Here is a 21,184-nt window from a genome sequence, read left to right as displayed (position 1 = left end):
CAATGGCCTAGGGAAGGTTTTTTTTCTGACGTTGCCTCCCACCTAGATACCTTTGAATTTTTCGAGCAGCACTTGAACGCAGCATTAAATCGACGCTACCTGCTTGTTCTTTTTTGAAACTGGGGTCTTTTGCTTAAGGTGCCGCCACTGGCTGGCATCAACATCTTTAAACTGTATTGAAACACTGACCTGGAGTTTTAGAGAGGCTTCAAAAATGAGCACTTTGAGAGCATGTAAAGAACCATTTGGTAAGTGCCATAGATTACTTTTACATAAGTTAAATGTTTTGAAGTAGTTGGGAAAACGTGGTTTATTTCTAACTCATTTTAGCAGTACACAGTAGCAAGTGAAGCAAGTGTTACCTGGTGACACCAAACACTATAGATGGAGTCCTATTTTACTCATTTATTACTTGTAAATTACACTGATTATTAGTACAGCAATTGAGTCAAATTCATTTTGGTTCATATTTCTGTCTATGGAAGTGGGGGAAAAAGAGATCATTATTAATCAATGGTAAATTAACATATGGAAGACATGACGTGTTGTATGTGAAAATAAAAACAATTTAGCATCAAATTAGACATGATACACTTTTGTTAAAAAAAAACAACAACAAAAAAAAACAGTAACAAACTATGAGCACAAGATTGACATCCAAAGCGATCTGGGTTTACGACGGAGTTCCACTTCTAGAGCGACAACGTAACCAAATTTGTTCTTCAGTCGGAACGCACCGCAGTATATTTTACACGAACGGTTTAGTAAAATAATTTCCAATCATTTTTGTATGAAAACCTAGAGAAGGCTGTTGTTGCCACATCAAAACGAGAAGAGAAGAGAAACATCACTTTTTAATGTAATTTGGCTCACATCATATTATTGTGAGTTTCATATTTTAACGAGATAAAGTCATTCGGTAATCTTGACTTGGGCATTATTTTTGGTTGGTGGTTAGTGACAGTTGGCAACCGTTGTGTTGCATTACCACCACGTTTTTAATTTGCGCTCATTGGTAAATTGTGATCTTGACTTCTTGGTTGCGGGCGTGCTGGAGCCCGTCACCAGTCGGTAGGCGGGAGGTACAACATTCAGGAATATCGCTGATTTGAAGCAACAACAACAATAACAGCTATTTAACAAAAAGCAAAATACAATCAAAATACACACACAATACAGAGATAAACGTTAAAAACAGCAGTATACGGATGACTACTAACCCTATAGGTATTAATGTTAACACATTTGATTGTCAGTTGACAATTTCTTTAGATTATGTTGAAATGAGCTGTATGAGTTTAATCTATCATGTTTTGTGAAATTGCAATTTGGGACACATATTGTGGTCTGCGGGACTGAAAGGTGTACAACGCTCTTTTATTTAATTTTCTGTATTTGGCTGCATGTCAGGTGTGCAGTATCTGCATGTGACATAGTACTGGTAAGTCTCTTCTAACGCCGTTTGGCTGTCGCCGACAACTCGGGTAAACTGGGGTTGCCAGAAATTCTGATGCCAGTTGACGGACAGACTCGCCAGGCTGACGATGCCCACCTCTATTTGTTTGTATATTGGGTTCAGAGAAGCAGAATTTGCAAGGTCCCAGGTGGGTAGACAGTAATTAATGTGAGATGCAGTATAAGGGAAAACAAACATTTATGCAGCTTCTGTCGACATGTGATTTCTCAGATACCTAAAATGTATACGTTTGAAAATTGTACTCAATTTATCAATTATGGGATATTTTTAAAAAAAACTTGCTGTTAGTGTAGTGGTGCGCTCTCCTTGGTTGTGTGCGGCAGTATGAGATCGAGATCCGCTCAGTGATAGTGTGGATGGTTGTTTGTCACTAGGTGTACCCTGTGACTGGCAGGCGAACAGGTCAGGGTGTCATCTGCCTTCTGCCCAAAGTCAGCTGCAACAGTCTCCAAAACCCACCTGTCACCCTGTACAGGATAAGCGATGTTGAAAGTGACATGCCATTATGTTTAAAAGTTAGATTAAATGTATAGAATAAGGTGTCCAAGAATCAGTTCATTTACAGTTAGGTTTTTTTTTTTTTGTCACAGTATCATCCGCATGGATAATGATTTCACAGCCTTGACACAGAGGTGGTAGATCATTTATGTAAAGACAAAAAAGAACTGGACACAGCATTGAACCCTGTGGGATACCTGTGACAAGATCTTTGAAATATACATGTTGTATTAAGTATTTCAACACTGAGATGAGTCAGTGAGGTGTGATTTAAATGTGTCAAATACGTTTTAAAATCTAAAAGAAATGCAACAATTACACTCCCACTGTCTACTAAAGACTTTTCAATAAAATAAACAGTTGCGGTTTCTGTTGCGTGGTGGACTCTAAACCGATGTTGCATGGTATAGAAGTTGACTAGAGTTAAGATGAGAAATTAGCTGATCTGGCCCTAATTTTTCAACAACCTTGGACATGACTGGAAAAATGCATGTGGTTTATAGTTTAATGTATAGTTTGGTGATAGGTCGTGATAGTTCCCCTTTCGTTAGTGCCCCTTTCATGAATTGTTTACGAAACTTCTCTTGGAGTAATTGAGGCAAAACCAAGTGGCAGCAAAGAACAGAGACACGGTTGATCCATCCCTTCATTTTCTAATCCACTTATCCTCACAAGCAGGGGTGGCCAACCAGACAGGGACTAAGAGCCAATTTTTTTACTGAGTTACTGCAAAGAGCCACAAAAATACCCATCCTCGCGCACGCACGTGCGCACACAGACACACACACACACACACACACACTCATTTTATTGGCCAAAGATCGACTTTTGAAGCGACCAACTTCTCACGAACGACCCGATCGCGCAAGTGCAAGCATACACACACACACACACGCGCGGGTGCCCACCAGTGCACTCGCGCAAATATGCACACACACCACAATGAGCAACAGTCGGAACGGGCCGAAAATGAATGAAAGCTCAAGATACAAACAAACAAATCTTTTTTTTCCCCACGCATTTCCTCCTCCCACCCCTTGCGGTCGAGTTGGGACCAGTTTGCTGGCTCCCGGTCGATTCTGATCGACGTATTGGGCACCGCTGCCTTAAAATCAGAGGTAATTCGCTGACTAGCTTAGCACTCAGCGCCGTTGTTTGCGCATGAGCGGTTATGCAGTCATCTGATTGGTTGCCCTCTATGTCAATCAAGTAACGGGATTGATGATATGCTGACTAGCTTAGCGCCGTTGTTTGCGCATGAGCGGTGATGCAGTCATCTGATTGGTTGCTTTCCATGTCAAACAAGTAACGGGATTGATGATAGGCTGACGGAGTACGTTCTGTGAAGTTGGCGCCTAGTTTGAATGGCATTGCCGCTGCCGAGGCGTTTTCGACACTTGTCGTGTGAGAGCCCGGGAGCCGCATTGAACCAGCCAAAGAGCCGCATGCGGCTCGCGAGCCGCAGGTTGGCCACCCCTGCTCACAAGGGTCGCGGGCGTGATGGAGCCTATTCCAGCGGTATTGGGGCAGTAGGTGGGGTACACCCTGAAATGGTTGCATCCAGTCAAAGGGCACACATCCACCATCCACGCTCACAAAGACATGCAAACGCCACACAGGAAGGCCCGATCCGGAAGCGAACCATGCACCTTTGTACTCAGAGATATGTGAAACCAGTCGTCCACTGTTGATCCAGTCCCAAGTATTTTGTTTTAGCATTTCCAAAGACATGTTTTAAAATAAAATATTCAAAGTAAGCCTCCCAAAACCAAATGAAAAACTAATGGTTTTGTCGTAAATGGCCATTGACATTTCAAAGTATATGATCATCTAATTGTTTGTACTGTACCTATAATGGGAAAAAAAATTATATTCACATTGTGACAAGATTTCCACAAAATATCTGTCAAAATTTGTTATGGAGGATTTTAATAAGCATTTGAATGTTTCAGTGTTTTTTAGTAAATTCCACAATGATGGTGGCCACATTGCTAGTTTAACCTTGACTCTAACCCAGGGGTGGGCAATTATTTTCCCGTAGGGGCCAAATGAGAAGCAGAAAATATTGTGGAGGGCCGGGCCAAAAGTTAGAAATAGAAATAGAAAATAAAGAAGATAGCACAATGTCTTTGTCTGCCAGTAATAATGTAACATTCTCCTCCACCATCACACTCAGCACCGGTTCTCCTCAAGGATGTGTACTGAGACCCTGTTGTTCACGCTCTACACATTTGACTGCTCTTCGACTCTTATTAGCGGTCCAGTTTTTTAACATGATAACAATCAAACCATTCTAGGAAATGTTCATTTACTCGAGCCACAAGCAATTCACTCTGAGCATGGAAATTGCCAGAATCGGACTGAGTAAGAATCGCTTCCTTGTTTTTCAAAGTTTCGTAGATTTGAGTCTTTCCCTTCCATGGTCATTACTTTCTCCCTCTTTCTTCATCTTCCCCTCCCTCCCTGTGCTCTGCAACTTGAAGTAACTGCGCCACCTGGTGTTGAAATACCTGTCATTACAAGTCCAAACGAAATGAATGCAATCAAACCATAATTGTGCACCAATTTTTGGCGGGCCGGATTAAAAAGATCAAGGGGCCGGATCCGGCCCGCGGGCCGTAGTTTGCCCACCCCTGCTCTAACCCTTTGTCTTTTTTTTGAAAAATAATTTATGACAGGGTCTATGTGTTTAACAAACACAGTGAGTGAGTTCCCAATGACAAGTTGCAGTGTATCGAAAATTAAAATCAAGTATCTTATGCAAAACTCTTTCTTCTCAACGTCCAATTTAATGTCCAATGACGCTGCCTGCTCACAAATTGTGCTTAATCGTTTTATTGGAGATATGGGTGGTCAACAAGATTCACTTGCATGGAATTATAGCCCATAAGCAGTGTATTATCATGTGGTTTGTATTTCATCTCTTGAACGTCATCCTGGGCATGTTGTAACATGTCCTTGCATTCCCAGAAAGGGAGAGACAATGCTCAACTGATCTAAGGGTTCATCCTATTTTGTGCCATACCACGAGTGCAATGAAACCCGAAGCTGCCATGTTTTCTGTGTCTGCGTTTATTTACTTCTGTTTATAATCATCCCAAAAGTGTTTTTTTGGTCCATTATTGCGTTGCAAAGTCGCATGGTGGTTGCCATGTAAGCCACATTTCTTCTCGATAGAAGTTGAATCAAGTTTATGGTAAAATGCATTGTCTTAAGCCTGATGTGATAGTGAAACAAATGTCCCATTCCCACGAATGTATTACATGCTAACGTTCATGGAAAAGGAAAAGGTTCTCCATGTCTTGTGATAAAGCTGCAATTAAGCGTCTTCCTTTCAAATGATAATCACTCTTACCTTTACTTAGTGGAAGTGTCGAGACAAACCACACCGTTGGCTGTAAACACAAACATTTGCTCATGTTTGTCAATTGCAAGCATAGTCAAACTAGTGGGGGTCCAGGACAGTAGCTTTATGTTTTTAGAAATTATCTTCAATGGCTGCCACAGTTGTCCACCAAACATGGCCTTTATGCTTCAGTCCACACCTCTGCTAATCACTATACGCAGTCGTCCTTATTTTATTTTAATAAACCAAATGCCAACAACCATAGATTATGAACATTTGATAACTAACAATTAAACAGCATTCAGGCCGAGAAAGCATGATTTCTGAGCATTTGTTTTGCCTCTGTAATCTGGGAGTAAAAGCCATTCTGAGTGTGTGCAATGTTGTTGAAGAGAAATTATCAATCATTCCATCAAATTATCTGTTTAACAATCATGGCGAAGGAAGATTGAGTCAGCAAGCTCATATGAGAGATTGCAGTGTTGCAAATGAACACAATGTTTGTTTTTCTTTTAAACTGATGCTGAATGTTATTGTTTGTTCAAGGAATATAGTAACCTTTTTTTTCTCAACATCACACCGCGTCATTTTCACAGTCTTAATGTTATCCAGCTGTTTTGCATATTGAATGACAGGCAAGAATATCCAAACAGCAAAATGTGTCAGTGTCAAGGTTGGCACATACATACCATTAAACAGGAGAATTTTAACCTGATCCCTCCACCCTTCCAATCAAAGTCAGCAAAAGCCCAATTATTGGCTAATTTAAAATCCATCCATCCATTTTCCAAACCGCTTAATCCTCACAAGGGACGCGGGGGGAGCTGGAGCCTATCCCAGCCGCCTTTGGGCAGGAGGCGGGGGACACCCTGAACCGGTTGCCAGCCAATCGCAGGGGATTCACACATAGGGATAATTTGGAGTGTTCAATCAGCCTGCCATGCATGTTTCTGGAACGTGGGAGGAAACCGGAGCACCCGGAGAAAACCCACGCAGGCCCGGGAGAACATGCAAACTCCACACAGGGAGGCTGGAGCTGGAATTGAACCCGGTACCTCTGCACTGTGAAGTCGACGTGCTAACCACTGGACTACCGGGCCGCCCCAAATGTTACATGTGCTCATTATTTACAACAACAAATCCTTGTTGACGTGGTCAACACTGAGTTCAGCCAATCAAGGTCTCCATGATGAGCCATTTGGTAAATGACCTTGAGGTCCTACTCTTGGAGAGCAAAAATCATAATCATAATCATACGTTTTATGTGGAAGCATCTTTTGTGACCCTTTGTGATCCAGTTTTGGATTTCAAAGTGTGTCCTGGGTTCAATCCCAGCTCCAGCCTTCCTGTGTGGAGTTTGCATGTTCTCCCCGGGCCTGCATGGGTTTCTCCGGGTATTCCGGTTTCCTCCCACATTCCAGCAACATGCATGGCAGGCTGATTGAACACTCGAAATTGTCCCTAGGTGTGAGTGTGAGCGTGGATGGTTGTACCTCTCTGTGTGCCCTGCGATTGGCTGGCAACCGGTTCAGGGTGTCCCCCGCCTACTGCCCAAAGACAGCTGGGATAGGCTCCAGCACCCATACCCACCCTTGTGAGGTTAAAGCGGATCGGGAAATTGATGGATGGATTTCAAAGTGGTAAGAGAGGCTGAATTGCGCAGGTCAGGTGACATAGAGTTCCAGAGCCAGGGAGCGGCTTCAGGCCCAGCTGAGACAGGCAGGTGGAGTGCTTTGAAGGAATAAACAAGCATCTTAAATTGAATTCTGAGTCAGACCGAGAGCCAGTGAATTTTCTGGAAGACAGGGATGATGTGATGGAAGGAATGGGGGGTTGTGATGACACATGCAGCGGAGTTCTGGACCAGTTTAAGCTTTTGGCAGGACTTGTGAGGGAGGCCTAAGAGGAGAGATTTACAGTAATCGAGACAGGAGGTGACAAGGCTATGGACCAGGATATAAGCGAAAGAAATAGAAGAGCAACTGGTTGGAATGTTTGAATAACATGTTTCCCAATGAGGAGGGGGAGTTTGTCACCCCAATGTACTTGACAGTTTACGACTACCGGTACTCTTTCTTTGTATCTTCCAGCAGCCTGGATCACAGACATTTAAGAATAACCGGGACTCACACTAGCCTCTCGAGGCTGAAGTCAGAGGGCAGCCATCTTGCGTTGGCCGCTGTCATTGACAACTTCTGTTCGTATTTTTAATTTTTATTTTATTTATTTTCCCTGAAACCACTGTTATCACTGTTTGTTTTACACCAGGCTTGCTGCATGTATTATTGAGAGCCTCGCAAAGAACAAACTTCTTAGTATTGTGAATCATGTCACAGTGACAGTATGCCGTTCATGGTTCTGACATTTATAATGCACTCGGAGATATACCTTATGAGAGAAAATGTCTAATTGCATTCTTACTGATGAATTGCAAACAGCATCTTCCAGACTTGTTGGTACAAATGTATGCCACACACTGCAGCATTTTTGCAGTGGAGACAAAAAAATAACGTGAAATGACCACGGAAAAATATGTCTTTATTCAAGTTAGGTGTGCTTAGCTCGTGGCAATGCAAGATGTCCGCCAGTTACTCCAGTTCTTGCTAAGGCAAGTCGGTGGCATTACGAGTCCAGGTCATTTTTAGATATCCACGGTCTATTGAATTGTGTTTGAATTGTGTTGAGTCGGATGCCCTGCGGCACAACACTGCCTCTTATTGGTCAGTCTTGGTCAAAGCCAGACATCTGGTTTGCGGCAGGCTGATGATTGGCAATGATACACCACACAAAATGAGAGCTGAAGGCGACCAATCTTTTACTCTCTCTCCTCGTGTGGGCTCTCTACATTTTAAAAATTAAGATCTTAACAAGAGCTAAGATAGCCAATACTAGTTCCACAAAGGGGAAGTTTGCAACGTTTATGTTGTTACAAGTCAGAATGGTGAAATTGCATGTCAAAAAATGTGTCCTTTTAATTTTATAAAACTGAAGCTTTTGTTGCCTCTTGACCAGGACTCCCTTGAAAAGGAGGTATTTAATCTCAATGGTCGTTCCTGGTTAAATAAATGTTTAAATGTTAAATAAAACAAAATAAATAATATTATTTATACCCGACAATGAGCTCAGACTGCTGTATGGTACAGATGTCCTCGTAGCTGTCTGTCTGTTTTATGCTACCCCCAGGTAGCCAAGGTGGATAGCAGCACAATGACAACTACTGTATGTTTTAATGGAGTGTCGTAATTTCCGGACTCGGACAGCCGCAACATGTAAATCTGGCCTTAAAAACTAATTTGTACATATATTGCTCACTTTGTATTAATAGCCACAGGTCTCCACATTATAACATGGGATATATGTGAAGAAAGAGATTACACAGATGGATTAAAAAATGTATTTACCTTAGACAATGGTAGGTGCTTCTTCCCCCCGGCCCCCAATCACAAACGCAGCTAGTTACACAGTAGCATCGCTTACCTCTCTCAGTCTCTCGTGGTTACATGAGGCAAATTTACGGACGAGCTGAGAACGGGGGTCGTGATGTATTTATGGCACTTGTTCCCTATGCCCATTAAACTCAAGATGTTTATTTTTACTCTCTATTGCCCGTTACACAGGCATGCGCACGGCGACACACTAACACACTCCCACATTTGTCTCCCTCTCTCTCTCTATCCACACCTCTCTTACGCCAACCACAAATAGCTGATGAAGTTTCAGTATTCAGACTCTGGTCCACTGTGACGTGTTCGCCAATTTCATTGACTATGGGAAAATCTATTGGCGGCTTGAAGATTGTTAGAAAAATGCATAAATAAACTGTGTCACAACGTTAAAAGACGCTGGGTTCAAAGCATAGGAAAAAAGTTGCAGTTTATAATTTGGAAAATATGGGACAGCATTATCAAGTGCTATTTTTGTCAATAGAGTTGCTGGTGGTGCAGTAGTACAGTCGCCTGACTTATCTGCGGGCATGGTGGCATTGGTTCTCGCTCAATGACAGTGTGGTTGTGGGCGTGTATGGTTGTTCGCCTCAATGTGTGCCCTGTGACTGGCTGTCAATCAACTCAGGGTGAAGCCTGCCTTTTGCCCAAAGTCTGCTGTTATAGGCAACCCTGTGCAGGACAAGCAGTGTCGAAAATGACATTTTTCTCAATAAAGAAACATAAAATTTGGGGTTGTTTTTTGGAAGGAACGGATTAATTAGGGTTGTCACCTTTCAGATCTAGAAATAAGGGACACTCCTCACAGCGTCGCGGCAAGACCATGCAGGCAAAATAGATTTGAGGGTTTGGCTCCACCAAAAAAAATACCCCTGAAATACATAGAATCACAGTCTTTTTTTTTTTTTACATGAAAAAATAAAATGCTTTGATTTAATTGACATTACAAGCCGCGTCCCATAATACGGGACGCAATATTTAATAGGATGATTCCGTATTTTACGGGACGGGTGGCAACCTTAAGATTAATGGCATTTTCATTTCTTACAATGTGTAAAGAGGATTTATAGGAGTAATGTGAGGTACGAGCTTGGTCACAGAGCAAATTAAACTTCATACATCAAGGCACCACTGTATCTACAGTTCAAAAATTGTGTAATGGCAGGCACACGCCTAACAAAGTTCCCTGTGTTTTGAAGCGGAGAGAATCAACTCAGAGCCGGTGGAGGACACAGACACCACCACCTTTGTGGCAGAACTTGTAAGTACTTCTCTGTGTCTTCAGTGTTCATTTTCTTGTTTGCTTTATGGTGATCTCCTTTTGATCCCTCCTCTGCGCGTTGTGTCTTTTGGTATTACACCAAGAGATGTACAACTGTAAAACTGCTGCAAGCACACGAGAGTTCACTGAGGAACAAGAACAAGTTCCTGCATGCTGTTTGCTGTCTTTGCATAGTTATTTTCTCCCATAGATACGGGCTTATGTGTGTCAGGCTGCCATTTAAGCTTCCAGAAAAAGGTTCTTTATTTTTAGCTTGATTTTTTTTTTTTCACTGCTCTTTCATTGTTTTATGTTTCAGTCTTTAGAAGCCAATTACCCGGTGCAAGTCACTGATCCTAATGGTGAGTACGTTAATCAAAGCACGTACAGTGAACAATACAGTCCAACACAATCAGCTTTGGGAAGCTGACCTGCAATGTACTAGGATTCTTAATTTATTTCAGGGTGGCACGGTGGTCGAGTAGTTAGCGTGTCAACCACACAGAGCAAAGGTGCAGGGTTCGATTCCGGCTCTGGCCTCCCTGTGTGGAGTTTGCATGTTTTCCCTGTGCCTGTGTAGGTTTTCTACGGGCACTCCGGTTTCCTCCCACGTTCCAAAAACATGCATTGCAGGTTAATGGGACACTCTAAATCAGGGGTGTCAAACTCATTTGACATGGTGGGCCACATACGGCCTCGGTAGATGTCAGGTGGGCCGGACCATTAAAATAATACAGTACCATACTTTGCTGTAAATAACCAAAATAACATGTCTTTCCTTTGTTTTGGTCTAAAGAAGCACAAGAACATTAGGAAAATGTTGACATTTAATGAACATATCTTTTACAAAACATTTCATGAAGCACCTTACATTTCCTTGGACAAATGTGCAATTTACTTTTATCATTCACATATATGCATTGCAACTGATCCCACTGATTGTACAAACTTTAACAAGTAATTGGTATTGAAAAATATAGTAATAAGATAAGATAAGATAAGATATCCTTATTTGTCCCACACTGGGGAAATTTACAGCCTCCAGCAGCAAGAATGTAGGCAGAAAGAAGAAGAAAAAAAAAAAACAAACACTGTTGAATTAAGTGCAATATAAATACAAAATGGATAAATCGCAGTGCTATTTACAATTGTTTTTCACATCATTTAATTATTATTAATATTATTGTTGCTATTTTTATTCAGCAGCCTGACAGCAGTCGGTAGGAACGAGCGGCGGTATCTCTCCTTCTTTCAGGGCGGGTGTAACAGTCTCTGGCTGAAGGAGCTACCCAGTGCTGTCAGGGCGGGCTGGAGAGGGTGGGAGGGACTGTCCATCATAGCTTTTAGCTTAGTTAGCATCCTTCTGTTGCCCACCTCCTCCAGAGTGTCAAGGGAGCAGCCCAGGACAGAACTGGCCTTCCTGACCAGTCGCTCCAGTCTCTTTCTGTCCCAGGCTGAGATGCTGCCTGACCAGCAGACAATGCACTTTAAGATTAAACGACATTTATAAAGAAAGTTTTAAATCATTTACACGTGCATATAAAATCTAAATGTAATCCCTGCCTACACCTTACAAACTAAGGAGAGCAGTGGCGGTTCTGAGGGGGGGGGGGGGGCAACGGGGGCCACCGATTCTGGCCCCCCCTGTGGCCCCCCCTCCGAGCGTAGATTACGCAGTCGTGCCGAGTCGCCGACGCGAAAGGTGGACCCAAAGTGCGTGATTTAACTTTCTAGTCGGACCCTTTAGTGCGCTGCGCCACTTAAAAATGAGCGGGAAAATGAGAAGCAGTCCGCAGAGAAGGAAATTACCACGACACGAGTGCTATTTGCGTGTGTGTGTGTGTGTGTGTGTGTGTGTGTGTGTGTGTGTGTGTGTGTGCGCGCGTTTGTGTGTGCACGTGTGTGTGTGTGTGCGTGTGTGTGCGTGCATGTCTGTGTGTGTGTAACTTTTTTAGTCTCCCTTTTTATTTTAATTTTTATTTAACAGGATCAATATATAAGACATTGCCTTTTAAAATTTGGATAATTATATGCATGCAAAACATCTAGCTTCAGTGTATTTGCAATTTTTGTCCCCGGCAGGCTGGTACCATATCATCCCCTGGCTTGAATATTCTCAACAGATGGACACGGCGTATTGTTACGCTTCCAGACATTTTAGCCCTCCTAATACTGTTTTTTTCTCATCACTGTATTGTTAAGACTACAATTTCAAAGTCTGAAGAAATAAAAAGTCAAATAAGATTTCGAATCGGTCTTTTTAGCCCTGGGTTGAATGTGCCCCCCCCATCAAAACCCCTGGCCCCAGCCCGGCCCCCTCAGTGAAATTGATCCAGAACCGCCACTGAAGGAGAGTGCTATTAAATGTGTAAATGTGAGAGTGCTATTGATCGCGTCTGCTGTGTTGGGTGAATCTCAGTGACGGACTGAGGCTGCTGTTTTCTTCTTCTCTGATCAAAACAAGGTTGTTTTCTAATCTGATCAAAACTGTGTGTCCCCTAGCGGATACTCCATGAATTGCACCTTATTAAAATATTCATTCCGTGTCTTTTATGGATTTTCCCTTTTTTTCCTGCGGGCCTGATTGAACCTCCGTGCGGGCCGGTTCCGACCCGCGGGCCGCATGTTTGACACCACCTGCTCTAAATTGTCCCTGGGTGTGAGTGTGAGCGCGGATGGTTGTTTGTCTATGTGTACCATGTGATTGGCTAGCAACCAGTTCAGGGTGTCTCCCCGCCTACTGCCCGAAGACGGCTGGGATGAGGGGTGGGGGGGTGAGGGGTGCCAGAGCCAATCCCAGCCATCTTCGGGCAGTAGGCGGGGGACATCCTGAACGGGTTGCCAGCCAATCGCAGGGCACACATAGATGAACAACCATCCGCGCTCACACTCGCACACAGGGATAATTTGGAGTGTTCAATCAGCCTGCCATGCATTTTTTTGGAATGTGGGAGGAAACCAGAGTACCCGGAAAAAAGCCACGCAGGCCCGGGGAGAACATGCAAACTCCACGCAGGAAGGCCGGAGCTGGAATCGAACCCGGTACTTCTGCACTGTGAGGTCGATGCGCTAACCACGCGCTCACCGAGGCGCCGCTATTAAAATGATAATGATAATAATTCCTGCTAACTTTTGGTCCTCCTGCAGTATAAAGATGCCACATATGAAATAATCATTGAAACGTATAGAATTATATCATGAATTTCCAGGATCCATAACAGCTCTGTCAGAGCCACCACAGCTTGGTTAATGGTGGTTGCTCAAAGACTTAATGTGGGACCCTGTATTGGCACTCTGTCTGGCCGTTTTTGATTTGTTTCAGGGGAGTTGCTCCAGTTTATTGAATCATTTCACATTAGAGATCGAGAGTAACCTTTTCAATTGTTTATATCTGGACATCTCTGGCTCTACCTTCCCTCTAGCGGCACACCACTATCATCTTGGAAATAGTACAGCTTCATCAAGTATCAAGCATCAAGTACAACTTTATTGTCAAATGTGCTGTATGTGTAACATACAGATGAAATTTCTTAAGTACATACTGTAAGTAACATAAGTACTTTTGTTAATAGCTGGATGGGCAGATGAATCCAAATAGCATTTGATCTGAAACGCATGTCAAACCCCAATAGAGAATTTCAGAAGCATAATCTTATCTAAAAAAATATTTTATGTAGACCGAGGTGCGGAAGACGAAGTCTACATAGGGCTATTAAATAGCATATTTACTCCCGTCAACTTTCGAGGGGATAATACAGATACTTTAATGACAACAGGCTGTATTCAGTCTCCCTGTGATGTCAGCACAAGGGTTCAAAATGTCAGTAGGACAGTCACAATCATTCACTGGTGCCAACCCGTAGTTGATTTCTGGATTTTCTTATCAATGTATTGACTTAGTTTTCTATCAGGAGTCTGGTGCTGACTAATGACATTCAATACAATCGCTTTGTCTGACTTCCTGCCTCACCCATTCTGGTATGTGAAACTTGACACTGCTTGACTGTTGGTGGGATCTCAATGGAGAAGACTGCAAACATCACAGATTATGCCGGCTACTCTATTTCATCCAGCCATGTAAAAGATAGAGATTGAGATAGGATAGCATCGGTCCTGATATTACCGTGCATTGTGGTTACAGAGTTTCATTGTTAGCTGTTGGAGGAATAATAGTGCTTATGAGCAAAAGCCTGACTGAAAGAAACTACTGGCAGGACAAGTTGAAGAAAGAACAAGCAGGGGAGCAATAAAATGCTGTAAAAATTTTGATGAGCAATGAACAGAAACTCTTCCTTCTGGTTCTCCTGCGTCTAAACATTTGGCTCAAGGTAGCCCGTCAGTGGGTGTGACGGAGGAGACTCCACCCACCAACACTCACCATAGGGACTAGAATCGGAACAGGATTGTGATTATTCTAGACTTTTTGATAAATAGATTTTCTCAGTAAATTAGTCTTGCTAGATTGTCATTTTTGCTCCATTGAAGGAATTTGTCAGGGGAGAATGCAAATTTTGGTGTGCACATGACAAATCTCTATGGAGTACAATATTTTATAGTATGGGAAATATTGACTCTGAAAGAGAAGTCAAGGTTTTCTAACAGATATGTGTGTGTGTGTGTGTGTGTGTGTGTGTGTTCTTATTATGTGTATTTCAAGAATCACCCTTTTAATTGTTTTGACATGTGAATACTTCATAACAAATAGCATAACCCATGACGTCCTCATGTTCTTTCTCAAGCCACATACTCCAAAAGTGGACTTGAGACTGACTCAAAAACAGGACTGCTGGTTCTCTCAGTTGCTTCAAAATGTGATTAATCAACAATAGGTGACACACAATGGACAGAATTCTCAACGATTGATTAATTGATCAATCAATGATGATGCCCCGTGCAACTCTGAAAGAATGATTTGTTCAAACTTCCTCCTGCTGCTACTACAAGATAATGTTGTCTTACACCCTCCTGCGACCCCAAAATATAAGGGCCCTCAGTTTGCGACCAAATTCCTTTTGTGTAGTAGGTAGTGACTCAATCCGAATTTGTGCGCAGTTCAAAACGCAGGGCAGTCTTTTGCTGAACTATGAAGTCGTAAATACAGTAAATCTTCATGTGAAAAACACTTCTAGACCATAAATATGAACCAATCTAATGAAAAACATTTAGTCAGGTGGTAATTGAGTGCGTCTTTTTGTTCCACGTGATGACGTCTTCATACACCGCTGTGCACACTCAGCGGCAGCCCGTGCATCTGCTTCTTGGGCCTTCATTTATGCATTAACACAATGAAAACAAATCATTGAAATAAAATATATCATACTCACCTGAGATGCTGATAATTAAATGGATTAATACAGTGGTTCTTAACCTTGTTAGAGGTATCGAACCCAACCAGCGCATATGCACGTTCACCGAACACTTCATTAATGAAAAATAAAAATATGCTTTTTGTTTCTTTTTTTTTTTTTTTTTTACAAATTAAAGACATAAAAAAAACCACATTTATTAAAAAAAAGTAAGTATAAATGTTTAAGTATAAAGTTTTTTGTTTTTTTTATTGTGCAAAAAATAAAACAGCCAGTGATGGCCAAGTGGGTGTCTTCTAAGGAATTGACATGTTGTGGTGTGTCTTAACCTCCATGACAGAGGCTCTGTCGGACCCCTGAGACTGATTCACCAAACCCCTAGGGTTCGATCGAACCCAGGATTAATGTGTTAATGTTACATTAATTACAATGTCACATTAATGTTAATGTGAACCACTGGATTAATGTGTTGTACTTGGTTTGCTCTGACCCTAGCAGGCGATTTTTTTTCAAATCTGGCTGGTTCAAGAAGTAGTTAATATTGTATATTTAAATTCCATTGGTGAGCACAACTAATTATAAAGCCATTGGGCAGATTACATTGACATTGCAGTTAATAGAGGCTAAAGTCTGACGGGACCGAAAAAAAAAACATCCAACATACACACATAGTCACTGAGAGCAGTACAGCCAAGAAAAACGCTATGATACACCTAAAATAAATATAATTTCATGAAACTAATTTCAGAATTAAGGTTATGAATGTAGGTCAGTGCTTCTGAGAATGTTAAGGCTAGCAGAGAAGGCCCCGGTATTATTTAAAGAATGTGCTGCATTTCAACCACTATCATTTAATGTCACGATCAATTTCGAGTTCATCAAAATGAGGGTGAAGGAAGAGTAGAAAAGGCAACTGTGGTGGACCAGCAAGTGGAAGTGATTAGGAGGGAAGTTAGAAAGACACTAAAGCGGATCAAATTTTTAAATTGAAACAGTTGGTCCTGATGACATTCATTACAATTCTAAGATGAGCCTTCTCCCCTAGATGCTGTGACACTCCACCTGAGCTCCATGCCCTCTGGATACTTGAGCCCCTCCAAGAGAATCAGGCAGGTCAGTATTTAGATTATTGCGGAATTGTGTGCATCATCATGTTTCTTTCACCCATTCAGTTAAACTTCACAGAACAGTCGCAAAATTGTATCTTTCCAGTACGATCAGTGTTTGTCATTTATCAGACCACCATCCAGTGGAAGGTTTATGCCACAGCTTCCCTGTATTAAAATCACCTGTAATTAGTAATAGAATTACCGGTACAGTGGTACCTCTAATTACGAATGTCTCTTCATACGAAAATTTCAAGTTATGAAACGCCTCAACAGGAAAATATTGCGTGTAGTTCCGAAAAAAAAATTTAAGATACGAAAGGTAAAAATACAGTATGGGTTGCTAGTTTCAGCTCCGAGTTTTATGAATGCAACATATTATAGCTGCTCTGCCATTGGCTATTCCCGAGCATCATCCTGGCATTCCATTGGTTAAGAGGGACCTCTACCGCATGTGTCTCTGTCGATAGATAGATGTGTGTTTATGCAGCGTCCTCGTCATTCGCCTATCGGGCCATGAGGCGTTCCGATAGTTTTACAAAATTCAGTGTAATTTCCTAATTCTTGTTCAAAATGGTGACACAGTGAGAGCTCATTGAAGAATCCTTGAAAACACTTAAAGATTTTGGATGTTCTCTGAAGATATTCTAAGAAATACAGTGATCCCTTGCTACTTCGCGGTTCGTTTATCGCGGGTTCAGTGCATCGCGGATTTTTTCAAACATAGTAAAAAATTGTTTTTTTATTTGTTTATTTTTTTTACATATACATGGAGTACAGTACTGTATATGTTGCTCTATGTGACTCGCTGTTGTTTTGCAGCTTCTCGCGGACCGTTTGCGGACTTAAAAAAAAATGCAGGGACCGTATTTTCACGACCATTCGACGCACCGTATGGTTGGGCGCAGTCTCATTAATGGGTGCTATTTCTGTATTTTACACATAGACAAAACGCACTGTATTATTGGGCGCAATTTTAAAGTGGTAAAACATACGCCAGCTTAAACATACGGCATGCATGCGCGCACGCTAAAAACACGTTAGCTTGTAGCATACGGTAGCATGCCAAGACATACAGATACAAGCTAAAAACACGTTTTTAAAAAGGCAACGGAAAACTGAGTTCCGTTGTATTTTATTTAGCCATCGTACAATGTACTCACGTTTTTCGATCAATCATCACCCAGAAATCCATCAAAGTCCTCATCCTCTGTATCAGAATTGAACAATTGTGCAAGTACCGGCAATCCATCAAAAACGCCGTGTTCCCTCTCGTTGTCAGTCACTCTCATTGCCATGTGGCTCCACAGAAATGATGCCGGCTTTGCCAAAAACTCGAACAACAGTGCAAGTAGACACGTTCGTCCAAGCAGCCACAATCCATTCGCAAATTGTGGCGTAACTCGCCCGGCGCTGCCTCTCACTCTTTATAAAGTTGTGTTTGCCATCGATCATTCATTGTTCCCATGCCGTTCGCAACTTTACTTTGAACGCCCGGTTGATGCCGATGTCCAGCGGTTGGAGTTCTTTAGTCAAGCCTCCGGGAATGACGGCAAGCTCAGAGTTCATTTGCTTGACTTGGTTTTTCACCGCTGCTGTGAGATGGGCACGCATCCCAAAAGCATAACCGATGGCTTGAAGTTTGAACTGAGCTTCGTAGGCGTGTCTCTTTGTAGAATTTATTTTCGGGGGTTCTTAGAAACCAAAACCGAAGTTGTTTTGCAACAATGCACATAGCCACACTCTATACAGGTGTTGGTACCTGCTTGGGGCGTCCCTTTAGCGTCCACTTACACGCCCACCCTTCACTCATTGGCGGACTTCTTCCCCGCATGCCTGTCCTCACTCACATCTGCCTTTTCTCTCTCTCGCTCTCCATATGTGTATATATATACACGCCCACCCTTCACTGATTGGCCGACTTCTTTGCCGCATGCCTGTCCACAGTCACTTCCGCCTTTTCTCTATATAAACAGCGTGTCGGCTGTCAGTCAGGTTTTGGAACTCAGCGCATAGACAAGACGTCAGCATCATAAGGCGTCCTGTCTATTTTGGAGAAAATTTTAGACTTTTAATGGCGCCTTATAGTCGTGAAAATACGGTATATATATATATTTTTTTAACCTGTTTATGTTAATTGGACGCTACTTCGCGGATTTTCGTTTATCGCGGGTGGTTTTGCATACCTGTCAACTCATACGGTTTAGCCATAGTTCATACGGATTTTGTGGTGAATCTTACGTATATGGCCGTATCGCACAAATCATACGGATTCTGAAAATTTCCGGGTTTTTTGTTCACCAACTCTAAATGATTTGGAGTTGGTGAAAAAAGTAACGCAGAAATACAACTCTGAACACAGAAACCACTAAGTAGAATGATGATTAGACATTAACCAGACATTGTATTATGGAGATCTACAATAAATATCATTGAAAATTTCGTGGGGGTTTTTTTCTGCCGTTATTTTGACATATAAAATGCTTTGGTATGTTATAAGGATTTTTTGCTCTTTATAAGGATTTTTTTGGTAGTTTATACAGGTTGGCGCTCCGAAAAGTTGACAGGTATGGTTTTGGTCCCCATTAACCGCGATAAACGAGGGATTACTGTATGTCAAGCATTGTATATAAAGGTCTGCTTTTGCATTAACCATCTCCGGTCCTGACATGGTGTTTTTTATTTTTAAGTTGATATATTTGCATATTACCCCACTGTAGCTAAAAAGTGGACACATAAAATAGCTATAAATAATTTTTGGTAAATAATTTTCTGGTGGCTACAAGTCAAAGGTGTGTCGGCTTTTTCCTGCGGTATCCAAATGAAGGCAATATTATTTATTACTTGACTCCATGTTTTTATTTGTTGAATGGGTGTCTAAGATGTCAATAATAGAAATCGATACCTCAGTGTAAAGAGAATAATTTCTGTCTTTCAAGTTACATCTACTGTGTGTTTTCTGTTATAGCCAGTGAAAGATAGTGAACAATGTACCTGCCCAACATCTACGTCACCAGGTAGAGCATTTCTTTATGAGTAGTAAAATCAAACGAATACGATACTAGATGAAAATAAAAGCGTAAAATCACGATCTCTTCTTTGACCATACTTATTTTCCAATCCAGCCTATTCATTTCATATTTATGTCCTCATTTGTATGTCTCTGCCAAGAAGACTACCCCAAAGAACTCCAATTACAGCTAAACAGCCCTTGTGAAAAATGCTGTCGTCCTGCACCTCCTCCCAAGATCAGTGACCTCCTGAACGACAAAGATCTTCTGGACTTATTGCGACTCAAGCTGGACCCGAACCACTGCACTGTCAAAAACTGGAAGAACTTTGCAAGCCGCTGGGGGATGAGCTACGACGAGCTCACCCTGCTGGAGTACCGGACCCAAGGTTCTCTGTCCCACAGCCCCACCCAGGAGTTCCTACTCCGTTACAACCAGAAACCTGTCACCGAGCTCACTGAACTGTGTCGCTTTTACCAGCGGATCGACGTGTTGCGATTGCTGCAGAGCTGGATGGAAAAGGATTGGCCATCACGCTGGCAGCAAGCAAATTAACTTCTTTCGCTAATTATCCACTGGGTCTTTCTCCTGTTTTTTTCTCAATGATTTTTCTCATACTGTTTGATATACATTGGACTACATAATATTGTTTGCCACTGTTTATTGTACACCAATAACAAAGGAATAAACAGCTTCATCTTAATTGTTTTTCTCAGGAAATTATGGATAACCAAATAAAATTTCGGAACCGTCTGAAATGTTGAGTGAGATGTGTTAATTCTTTGAAGTGAATGACTCAATTATTAATGCAGTTCATAAAGATTACTAAAGAGCGTTTGAAGGATATGTTAAATTTTTCAGTGAGCCAGAGTTCATCCTTGAATGTTACGTGAAACTCCTATTCACATTTAGCATTAAAATGAATCACTGAAATCGTTCAAATTGCACTTTGAAAAGCTGAATATTGGCAGTTTCGGGTTTGTAAAGGCCATGTAGTTTTATTTGGGTTTTTAAAAATCCAAATAAGACCTCAGAGTTGCCGCTTTTTCTAACCCGAATATTTGGTCATATAAACGCCTTTCGGTAACCTCCATTGAACGGGATGGTAGTTTGTGTTCTGCCCAAGCTCAACCGCAAGGACTCTCGGTCTTTTGAGTCCAAGAAGTCCTTATTTGCGCAACATCCCGTTTACTCAACGTGGCGAGTTTACATTGATTTCTCTGCGTTTTCACGTTATTCTCTGTCTCGGCGGTGAAAATGACACGGTTTACATCTACTGTACACATACACATATATGTGTGTTTATAAGTCCGTGCGTCTGGGGCGCAATTCGACCCTAATGCACAAGCAGAGGTAAACAAAACAACCTTGGCGAAACTTGCACGCAGCCACGCACAGAAAAGCAGCACACTTTAGGAACGAAGAGAAAAACGACTGCTTTATTCTTCTGGTGAGCGACATGAATATAATCTGTTTTATTGACGGTAAACTGAAATTAATCCACAACGTTGTACGTGCGCCACCGTTAAATCGAGATTTTCAAATGCGGGAGTAATTCACTCAAGTATGATAACGGATTATTCAGATTTTTCTCAGAAAACGGAATTTTGACCTTAACCCGAATATCGACTCCATGTAAAAGTAGTCACCGGAAGTGATGTTTTTGTTTGTGTAATCCTATCAGTACATATGTAAATAAATGTACTTTACTCAAAACATATTATTTCACAGCTTTC

General features: G+C 41.8%; 1 protein-coding gene across 2 annotated transcripts; it reads left to right on the top strand.

Moving 5' to 3' along the window:
• The first annotated feature begins 112 nt into the window (after nucleotides 1–112).
• Nucleotides 113–20,206, top strand: edaradd (EDAR-associated death domain). Of its 2 annotated transcripts, none has more exons than XM_086121438.1 (6): nucleotides 113–248; nucleotides 9,964–10,025; nucleotides 10,345–10,387; nucleotides 16,377–16,444; nucleotides 19,406–19,454; nucleotides 19,612–20,206. In XM_086121438.1, the coding sequence occupies exons 1-6, from the start codon at nucleotides 215–217 to the stop codon at nucleotides 20,001–20,003; spliced, it is 648 nt and encodes a 215-aa protein (XP_085977564.1). In that variant the 5' UTR covers nucleotides 113–214; the 3' UTR covers nucleotides 20,004–20,206. The 2 variants fall into 2 exon arrangements, with proteins under 2 accessions (XP_085977564.1, XP_085977563.1); XM_086121437.1 differs by having other exon boundaries at nucleotides 19,609–20,206.
• Nucleotides 20,207–21,184: the final 978 nt, after the last annotated feature.

The sequence above is a fragment of the Hippocampus guttulatus genome, chromosome 10 (genome assembly GCF_054856545.1).
Source record: "Hippocampus guttulatus isolate MCC_2025c chromosome 10, RoL_Hgut_1.0, whole genome shotgun sequence".
In the NCBI taxonomy this organism is placed as follows: domain Eukaryota; kingdom Metazoa; phylum Chordata; class Actinopteri; order Syngnathiformes; family Syngnathidae; genus Hippocampus; species Hippocampus guttulatus.
Note: the sequence above shows the minus strand (reverse complement) of the source record. Positions and strands in the feature narration are given on the sequence as shown.

What these genes read in the sequence shown, in the direction of transcription:
- edaradd (XM_086121437.1), top strand. Translation starts at nt 215, where the DNA reads ATGAGCACTTTGAGAGCATGTAAAGAACCATTTG. An exon ending in CCACCTTTGTGGCAGAACTT is followed by an intron (nt 10,026 to 10,344) that starts GTAAGTACTTCT and finishes TTTATGTTTCAG; the next exon opens with TCTTTAGAAGCCAATTACCC. An exon ending in GCAAGTCACTGATCCTAATG is followed by an intron (nt 10,388 to 16,376) that starts GTGAGTACGTTA and finishes CTTCTCCCCTAG; the next exon opens with ATGCTGTGACACTCCACCTG.